General features: G+C 32.3%; 1 protein-coding gene across 2 annotated transcripts; it reads left to right on the top strand.

Moving 5' to 3' along the window:
- The first annotated feature begins 279 nt into the window (after positions 1 to 279).
- Ldh (Lactate dehydrogenase) lies at positions 280 to 9,381 on the top strand. 2 transcript variants are annotated; one of them, XM_089715088.1, is made up of 7 exons: positions 280 to 549; positions 4,825 to 4,952; positions 6,455 to 6,572; positions 6,984 to 7,108; positions 7,966 to 8,188; positions 8,460 to 8,701; positions 9,108 to 9,381. In XM_089715088.1, exons 2-7 carry the CDS (start codon positions 4,830 to 4,832, stop codon positions 9,270 to 9,272), a joined length of 996 nt encoding a protein of 331 aa, XP_089571214.1. In that variant the 5' UTR covers positions 280 to 549; positions 4,825 to 4,829; the 3' UTR covers positions 9,273 to 9,381. The 2 variants fall into 2 exon arrangements, with proteins under 2 accessions (XP_089571214.1, XP_089571209.1); XM_089715083.1 differs by lacking the exon at positions 280 to 549 and adding an exon at positions 3,832 to 3,990.
- Positions 9,382 to 11,017: the final 1,636 nt, after the last annotated feature.

The raw sequence follows: 11,017 nt of genomic DNA, 5'->3' as shown, positions 1-11,017 counted from the left end.
CAAGGACATAGAGATCTTGTAGGTATTTTAATTTTCTTGAAAATTTTATGTGTTCTTTAATATATCTACCAATAACCAAGGCATAACGCATTGCATTGTATAAAATAAAACGTCATAAATTCTATTGTTATCAATTACTATTATTATTAGCAATGCTGTAAAAAATTGATTTTTTTATCTTTAAATATACATTTCCAAGATATGAATGAGTTTGCACAACCACTCGATAGGCTTTATCTTTAATTGGTGTACCACGAACAGGTAAACCGATGCGTTTTATTATCACTAGTACAGCGTGGACGAAACATTTCATAGTGTCCTGTATCAAACGTGCAGTTGTAGAGGAAAATCAGCCGAGTCCTCTGGTATTTAGGTGGATTTTACGAAATACCGTATTGTTAATTCGGGCATGCGCGATGGCGTGGCTCCTAAAACGAATTGTTGAAGGTCACCTTGAGTAAACTCGCCGGCAACGAGTCGGCTCTACTCTACAACACCTCCAGCTGCCGACCCTACGTGACCTGCCGCACGAAACTGCAACATTTACCTGTAAGTGCACACGTATACTTTAGCCAAAAACATTGTAGTTTTGTGCCGCTTATGTGACTTTACAAAACTTTTAATCGACTTCTAAAAGTTCTGAACTTTAAGCTGATTATTTGTGTACCTAATAATTATAATGCTGTACCTAATAGATAATATTATAGAGATGTAAAGTTTTATTTGAAAACTTTTTTAACTCGCTATTTGTTTTTATAATGCGACCTTCACGAGGTCATTAACCCCAAAAGTGATGGATGTTTATATATTATTTGAGTTATTATCCTGGGAATATTATTAATAATTCAAGGCTTTGGCTATATACAAAGTATGCATTATTATTTTCCTACATTAAAATTGAATCATTTTTGTTATTTTTGTTACATTTTTGTTATTATAATGTAACTAGGTACTAGCTAAGTGTTTTATGCACTTATACTACTTTTTATTATTTAGGTATTTAAGATGTTAACTTATTAGGACTTATAATAAATAAATACTTAACATTTTTTATTTTAAACAGGGAGGTATTTGAATTTCTATTTTACATAAGTAAGTATAGGTAATTAATATTAGGATAAAAATATATTTTTATATTTTATTTCATTTAGTAAGTAACGAGATAATTATAATAATTTAGTAGGTAGTTAATGTAATACCTATGTGAGTAAAATCTGCTAAACAATTTTTATTAGTAGGTAGTTACATACTCAATACTGAGGGACCTATGTCCTATTCGTAAAAAGTACTATAAAAAGTTTCATAAGCCGCCCACGTATCTTTGTTAGCCATTCCATTATCACTGATCTTGATCATGACCTTTCGACATGACGCGTGCTATTTTTTGTCTGTGCTGTCTGCTTCTTTATTTATAAACTTTAAGTATTTACCTATTTATTTATTTATTTATTTATTTATTCATTTACTCTTTATTGTACAAGAGTCTTATAAAATAAAAGTATGTACAACAAAACCATTCAAAATGTACAAATGGCGGCCTTATGGCTCAAAGCCATCTCTGCCAGGCAACTTTCATTTTAGACTGATAATGCTCCATAAACAGTAAACCTATTTTAAATAAGGCACCGGCAGTGACTTAGTGTGTTGTACGTCCTAGAGGATTTCTAGGTGCCCTTCGACCTTGGTTTCTCCTTGCGTAAAGAGGTAGATAACTTGAGATAAAAGTTTATATGTGAAACTGTTAGTGTTATCCTCTGGGTGTAAGAATATTGCACGCCTCATAAGCGAAGCGTTGAGGTGGGTACTACTGTCACTTCGCGCAAAACATCTGATTTTTCAAACTTAAAATGTCTTTATGTATCATACATTGCACTTGTAAGATAATACAAACACACACATATTAAGAAAAAACACTATTTTTAACGTTCATGATATTTTTGATGTCATTTTTGTTATTTAAACTAGTTAAAAAACAGTTTAAAAAAGTTCTGTCTTGGACGTCCGTGTGTCTGTATGTGCGGATCCTTTTTCTTGTTAACACGATAGCGACCGAAATACTTTACTAATCGAGTCTTTTTTTTTCTCTTACGCTTGAGTATGCTCAGGAATAGAACCCTTTCATTTTTCAGGGTCTGATTCGATGTGGTTTAATTGTTATTAAATAAACAAAAATAATAATTAATAAATATTTATTAAAAAAAAATTATGAGGCGTGCACTTTTGGATTTTCCAAATTATTTTTAATTTTTATCATACGAATCGATTTATTCTCTTTATACCTAAGTCTAGTACCTTACAGAAGCTTAATTGAATATTCATTAATTTAATTTTTGAAAACCGTAAGAAACAAACAAAAACTCAAATCTATCCTAGGTCAATCAAATCTCTTTAATAAAATAAAGATCAATAAAATATACATAATTATAAATATTTAATAATTGACAAAATTTTATTTAGGTACATAATTATCAAATATTAAATATAATATTTTAAAATATATATTAAGTCAATATAATTTACCTAAGTACGTAATAAATATTATTTTGAGTGTTATAATTAATAAAATTTCTAAAAGTAACATCATACTTAAATAAAAATACCCAAAGTTGGGAGGGCAGAGATTTTGCTATAATATAAAGTGCGATTAGTTTTATATCATAGTTACCTACAGTGAAATAATAAAAAGAGTTATTTTTAAATCTTTATTTGTAAGGTTCGCTGAACTCTGAAGAACTTCGATAAATTCCATTTGCCGTCACGTAATGTATTTTGGAAACAATTTCTCTCTGTATATTTAGGAATTAATATTAACAAACGGAATTGTTTATATTCGAATTGGAGCATTTGGCTGCTAACCATATTTTTCATTATTAACTTCAATAAAATACTTTTTGAATTTGAGCAGGTGATACAAAAACGAATGACCGTTGTTTTTAGTAAATAGTATTAGATATTACCGTTCGTACTTTCATTTACTTCGTTTTATAAGATTATCTGCCTCAGTAAGTCATCTGATAATAATCATCAAACAATCAATTAATAAAAAATAGTGAAGCTTTTGCCTTATTTCACCTAAAAAGTTTTAATTACATCATGCGTACAACGTCAGGAGCGCTGTACTTTGCGCCTAGTTGTACTGTGTACCTACACTATAAATTATTTATACTTTTTAGTTTCTTGTTAAGTATCGAATACTGTAAAATGACTATAAAAATCTCATATTCATAACTTGTTAAATAATATGAGTAGGTTACTAATAAATATACGCGATTTTGATTTTATGACTTCTTACTCAAATAGAGTGAACAGGTACATTCTAGGGAAGTGCGTTCCATCTAGCTCCATCTTAGCTTACCATCAGGCGAGATTATGGCCAAGCGCTCCCCTATTGTACCTACAATAAAAAAAAACCTACCTATATTCAAAATAACCACCTTGATTTACTCAAATAAAGCCAATCTATAATATAGAATAATATATTAACTTTGTATGCAACAAAACTTTATCAATAGCACATGAGTAGAAAGACGGTGTCAACGAAACCATTTTGATTGTTTATCTCGTTTTGATTTTTATCGCTCACAATGTGGGTACATTTTATCGAAATATACACAACTTCCTTATGGCCAGATTTGGGGGCGGGGTGGGCGCACGATCACACGGTCAATTTGTATTAACATGTCGCGGGTGCTGTGTGAGACATGGGCTTTTTCGCTAACGTGCGTTCTGTCATGCGAATCACAGCTTCGGCAAACGAAGAGAGCACGTGAAATGGATTCATCCCCACCACGACGGTTCCCTGCGGCCTGCACTGTCGCGGGGTCCGCCACAGTCGCTCTCTTGGTAGTATTTAAATATAGTACTCCTGTTTGGTTACTAGTCAGTAGACAGTAGACACTAGCCAGTAGCTAGTCCGCGCGTTGTTCATCACATTCGGATTATCCTTAATTAAAGTAAAAATGCATAGAAACCACATGAACGGATTTGACCGTAAGTGATATTTTAAGGATTTTGGCGATTGTTTTATAATATTCTGCCTGCGAAAATATTTTTTTTTCATTTGTAATTTTTTTTTTTATAAAAAGAGAATTTATAAAAAAAAATATCAAATTTTAATTATTAATAATGCAATGCAATTATCTATGAGGATTTTATCATTTTAGTTATCCAATTAACTTTAACTTTTTTAAATTCAATAACAATAATTTATAAAATTTAAATCAAGAGATAAAATACTTATGTAGTTAATGATCAATTAATAAATTAGAATTTTTTCTTTATTCTGTAAGAACTGATTGATTTGTGATTTTTTATTTTATAAAGTCTTCGTAGGTTAATTAATTATTTTTTTTTAATGTTATTTTTGGTAAAATTATTTAAGCACTATTAGCCTAAGTAGGTACTTATTAAAGACGACCCCATATAATTAATTTTATTTTATTCTTCTTTTTATTTCTTATTCAAATTAATCTAATAAATAAAAAAAAATATATAGTTAATGAATCTACATCAAACCTACGTACAAGTTGATTATTTTAAGTACTAAGCGAATAATATTGTAATTATTTATAAAAGTTAAACATAACTACGACAACTACGACATTGGGGCCTTCAAGAAAAGAGCTTATTTGTCCATAAAAGGCCGGCAAAGCACCTGCAACACTTCTTGTGTTGCAAGTGTTTATGGGCGGTGGTGACCACTTACCATCAGGTGGCCCACCTGCCCCTTTGCTTGCTCTGACATAAAGAAAAAAAAAACATTAATTAACACACAACAGATGCTTCTGTTTTATAATTTAATTATTCTTTCAATTTGCAATTCAGCCAAGATGGCGACAATCGAGAAGCTGTTCCAGCCCATCCAGCCCAAGAGCGAGGACACCGGGAGCAAGATCACGGTCGTCGGGACAGGACAAGTTGGCATGGCCGCTGTCTTCTCGATGCTTACACAGGTACCTTGATAAAGACGCTAATAATAAAGGAACATATAATTTAAAAGTTAATCTACAAAACGAAAATTAATAATTAACATAAAAAACGCAGTTAACTCATGAAAATTATTTCATGAGTTAACTGCGTTTTTGGCACCAAGTTTGAATTAAATCTGTTCATTTATTACGGGTCAAAATCTAAAGAATACAGCTGAAAAGCTAATAGAAGCATTTTAAAAGGATAAGTATTAAGTCAGTTTCACAATGGACATTAGGTAAGCTTGCACCACTCCTGAAAAGATAAGGAAATAGAATATTGTGAATCTTTAACACTTAGAAGGATTCTTTCATATTAGATGACATTTTTACCTTTATGAATTATTCAACAATATTCAATCACTTGATAAAAACGATCCAATTAGATTTAATTATCACCTATGCTATGCCTATTCCTTACTTTATGTGTGTCTACTACGTATACATCTACGTGTAGCAACTAGCAAGGCAGGTAAAAAAAATATTGTCAGTCTCAAATGTAAAATGTGACTTATATGAAGCCTTTGTACGGTAGGTAAATAGTAGGTATACCGCTTTAAAATTGTACGTACATTATGATGATATAATTTTTGCCTACGTTAAATAAAATATTAACACAATATTAATCATATAGAGCATATTCCCCGGTAAATCTTATTTAAAAAATGCTATTCTATATAAACATCTATATATAAATTAATTCAATTGGTTTTTTGCGTGGCTATTCTTTTACATACCTACCTATATGTATAATATTATGTACCTGTGTTGCACTTTAGATTAGCTTTTATTTGGGAAGTCTCGCACGCATTATCAAGCAGTCATTATGATACAAATACAATGTAAAAATAGCCGCATGCCTACCTCGATTGTATGACTGTGTTCAACATTCTGAGAAGTGCAATGGCACATAAATTCTTAATTTCGTTTAGTCGTTTAATTCGTCTTTAAATAACAAACAGCTGCACCGCATAATAGTCACTCAATTCAATTAATCTAAATATAGGTACATAGCTAGCTTACGATATACTGTGTAGTTTGTAGTACCTATTCAAATTGAGATTCCATTACCTGAATGTTTTTTTTTTAAGATTGTGTAATTTATTTCACAATATTACAAAATATTGCGCATCACTCAGGTATAGTCACAAAGTACCTACATAATTCTTGTAAGAACGTAAAGTTATATCCTTGGTGCACAATGCTTCTTCCTGTCGAGCCCATTTGGTATGAATTGTATTACCTACTGTGAAAGTGTGATGCAATTGATACGGCAATGTTATTTTCCTTATTTAATATATAGGACCAAAGTAGTTATGTAGTTCCATAATATTTATGAATTTAACCATACACACAGGTCACAGAATACTTAGTAGTAGCTAACGCTTCATAAACACTCTGTTTGTTAGATCAAGGTTAGCTCATTACATGTCATGAATACTGAAAGAAATAAATATTTATTTATTTATTTACCTATTTATTAACAGGGAGTAACGAATAACATTGCCCTTGTCGACGTGATGGAGGACAAATTAAAAGGAGAAATGATGGACTTACAACACGGTTCTGCATTCATGAGGAACGCTAGAATTCAAGCGAGCACAGGTAAGAGTCAATATTTTTGCGGAATTTTTAAATTTGGGTTCTGTGAGATTACCTTTTTTTATTTTTAGTGGGGAAATCTTGCATTGTGAACCTAAACCGTAGTAGTACCTAGTGGCTTACGAGATAAATAAATAAAAAAGTGCATCATCTACCTACACTTCAAGGCAATTACAATTCTTTATTGAACTAGCTTCTAAGTTTATTTTCAAGCAAGCTTGAGCGTAAGCGCAAGGTTATCGGAGACAATAATTTGTGAATCTTATCGACTTTCTTATCTTACTACACACATAAAAAAACGCCAAAATCTGACAAACGTTAACACGAGACAAGCACGTGCGGTGCAATGATATTTAAAAATAGATAAAGATAATGACAATAGAAATAGATAAAGATGGATAACGAACTTTACAGATTACTCAATTTCCGCTGGGTCCAAAATCTGCGTAGTCACGGCCGGCGTGCGCCAGCGCGAAGGGGAATCCCGCCTTGACCTCGTCCAAAGGAACACAGATGTTCTCAAGATCATCATTCCGCAAGTGAGTATTCTACTATTTGGATTAACTGTATTAGAAGGGATGTAAAAAAATAATACCTATAGACGACAAATGTTGCTAATACAGATGAAAGAGTGGTCGGGTAAAAATGTAGGTAGTTGGTGTATACTAAGTCCAAAACTCTTTCACGTAAAAAATAAACATAGATTCTAATAAATAATTCAAACTCAAACATTTATTTATTCAATTAGACTTCATAGAAGCACTTTTGAAACGTCATTACATATTTTTAACATTTAGGTACCAATTAATTATTGAGATAATAGGTTAAATATTTTGGTGATACGAAGGTTAGAAAAAAAATAACCTAGGTTTAACTTATTGATTTTGTGACCTTTACTAATTTGAATTGGTAATAAAGACAAAAAAATGTTTGTAAAATGATAATATTATACTTAAATTATTATCAGTGTTACAGTTGACATTTAATTGGGTAGGTAATAAATTTTATATTGTTATAATCACACTATAATCATAAACAATTTTATTAGAATGTACTTACTTTAATGTAAAAATAAAAATATTCATTTATGTATGTATTAAAATTAATATTAATTTTAAATACGTTTAGCTAAATATCTAACCGTGCTATGGCCACTTTTACCTAACTACTGCAAAACAAACGAATAAATTAATGATCTGAAGTTCATCTTCTTTAGTCAATAACAAAAATAAAATAATAACTACATTAGTTACAATAAAAATATTTTTACGATCAGCAAAATTTGTTATTAAATTGAATAAGACAGTATAAAACTAGAATTCCCAACAATCATTGCATAAATTAAAAAATCCCAGTCAGACCACTTATACCCAAATAAATGATCGATACTTTCCAGCTAATGAAATACAGTCCAGACGCAGTCCTGATCATAGCCAGCAACCCAGTGGACATTCTCACATACGTCACTTGGAAGATCAGTGGTCTGCCGAAGCACCGCGTCATCGGGTCTGGTACAAACCTTGACTCCGCAAGATTCCGCTACCTTCTTTCCGACAAACTGTCAGTAGCGGCTACTTCCTGCCACGGATACATTATTGGAGAACACGGAGACAGCAGTGGTAAGTCTAAATTTTATAACAGTTATAAATTGCAATTTATGTTTAAATTGACATAGTCAATGTAACTACATACATTTTCCTCATGCGATTGGTATACAGTTCTTATCATAAGATTATACATATAATTTGATGCCCCCGAAGCAGTCGGTATTCATGATGAATTTCCTCACGTTAAAAAAAAAATATAATTTGATGAATTCAAAACAGATGAGTGGTGAGTGAGACCTAAATTGGCCGTAATGGACTATTCATTATTTGATTTCTTTTGCAGTCCCAGTATGGTCTGGAGTGAACGTCGCTGGAGTAAGACTGAGTGAAATTAACCCAAAAATCGGTACCGAGAATGACCCTGAAAACTGGAAGGAGTTGCATGAAATGGTCGTGAAGAGCGCTTATGAGGTTATCAAACTAAAGGGTTACACTTCATGGGCTATCGGCCTCTCGCTCGCACAGCTCTCCCGGGCCATTCTCACCAACGCAAACAGTGTACACCCAGTTTCCACGTACTTAAAGGTAATTATTAAATTTCTATAGTTCATTTGTCTTTTTCTGAAGCTGATATATTAGTTCCTAGATTCCTCATTCTACTTCAAAAGTTGAAAGATCAGTAATGTTTCCATCTCTCTGAATGTTTCATAATCAATAAAAATGTTGTGTGGTTTTATGAAACCACGGTAAAAGTGAAACTGTTCGAACGGTTCCGAACACTGCTTTGTGTAGCGCATATCGCGTGACGGTCGGCTGCCGAGTAGGTATACCTACCTACTCGGCAGTCGCGATACACGCGACATGCGCTACACAGACCAAAAAGTTTGAGACGATGTAATAAAAGTTTCACTTTAAAAAACAGGAATATATTCTAAACTATTCAGATATAACTATTTATTTATAACAGTATTCTTATTTATTTGTTTCGCAGGGCGAGCATGGTATCGAAGAGGACGTATTCTTATCTTTGCCTTGTGTATTGGGATCCTCGGGAGTATCGGACGTCATCCGCCAGCCTCTCACCGAAAACGAGCTCAGCCAACTGCGCAAGTCCGCACAGCTGATGGCTCAGGTGCAGGCCGGCATCAAGTTTTAGACGTTTATTAGTCCAAAGATTTTTCCTCTTAATGTTTGCTTCTAAATGTTAAGTCAGTGTAATTAGGTAAATTTTAGGTATGAGAATTTAGGCATCCTACAATTATTATTATAACACTTATACCTATTTTTAAATAGGTGCTTAAATATAATTATTTAATTTATATTATTATAACTATTATGTTACTTAAAGATAATTATTTAAGTTATAAAAATTTATGAAATAACTCTCAGTGAGCTGGCAAGTACTTGAGCCATTTTAATTTTAGTAGGAAGGTGTATCTACCATCAAATTTTGTTAAATTTACGTCATATTTTAGATTGTATAAACCAAGAAGCTTATATCTGCTGCTTACACTGGAGATTGCACTATGACCATTAAATACAAAAAACATACAGGCGTCATTCAACGTCATATTTTCTTGTTACAAGTTAATGGTCATAGTGGAATCTCCAGTGTATTAGATATAAGCTTCTTGGTATAAACTCATGACAAATTATGAACCGAATTTTAAATTTTTGTAATATCTACATGCATTTATAAATTTTTACCTACTAATTTCATTTTAACTATAAAATGTAAAATGCACGCAATGCGACCTTTATTGTGATCGTGTCTCTATGCTTTTAACGTTTGTGGGTGCCAATCTTCATATGCGATTATTATACACACAGATTATACATAATTGCAGCAAAAATAGACAATTAGTAATGCTTATTGGACTAATGCACCCTAGCTTATGCCTAATTCTAGCTTATCTATGTCACTGCCACTGATTACAGTGGCAGTGACATAGCTCGAAAAAACAAATATTTTTCATATCCGATTTCCTATCATGATTATTTTTAGATATTTTATTTAGTATTTAAGGTAACTTATATGCCATAAATCGAATATTGATAATTACTGGTTTATATAAATTTTTTAATACCCTGAAAGTATTTTTGTATTTTATTAACTAATGTAAACATGCACTCCAATATTTAAAATGCATTTTTTTTTTAATTTAATAAATGTTTCAGATATTAAATGTGTTTTATTTTTTTTAAGCCAAAATCCAAAATTATTGTGTTCCGTAGGTGCTAAAACTAAATTATTTTTCCTCTTTCGGACTACTAAGGGCTCTTTCAATTTATGCGTTTCGTATCGGACCGCTACAGTGCCGTAGCGGTGCGTTTGTCGTACGGCGCACGGCCGGTCGTTTGTTTTCATACAAAATGCACGGTGCGGCAGCAGCGCGGCGTCCGTACCGCGAACGCTCGATATCAGGACGGCAACGTCGCAAGTCCCATAGGGATGTCGAAAATGCTATCGTATCGATATGTATATCGTATCGATGTTTTTTGAAAATATCAATATCGATATTGATATTTTCATTAAAAAATATCGACATATCTATATGATTTGACAGAGAATATTCGTGCTCTAAAAATTAATTTTTTGGTCTAATCTAATTCAATCATCTTTTACAGAGGCGTAGTTTTTGTTTATTTTTTTGTTTGATGTTTATCAACAAGAGCACTAACAGTAATGTTTCTTCGTCAGAGTCCATGGCTTAACTGGTGTCAAATAAATTTAAAACAGCACTAGCATACAAACGCACGGCAGTCAAATACGCTTTCAATTTAAGCGTTTGGTAACGGACGGCTAACGTACTGCAACGGCACGGCAGCGGGTTATAACTAGCGGCACGGAAAACGTGCGGTAGCGGTCCGATACGAAACGCATAAATTGAAAGAGCCCTA

Source organism: Colias philodice, chromosome 1 (genome assembly GCF_061535455.1).
Source record: "Colias philodice isolate Cphi_HAF_F1 chromosome 1, ilColPhil1 Martin Lab GWU primary, whole genome shotgun sequence".
NCBI classification, from domain to species: Eukaryota; Metazoa; Arthropoda; class Insecta; order Lepidoptera; family Pieridae; genus Colias; species Colias philodice.
Note: the sequence above shows the minus strand (reverse complement) of the source record. Positions and strands in the feature narration are given on the sequence as shown.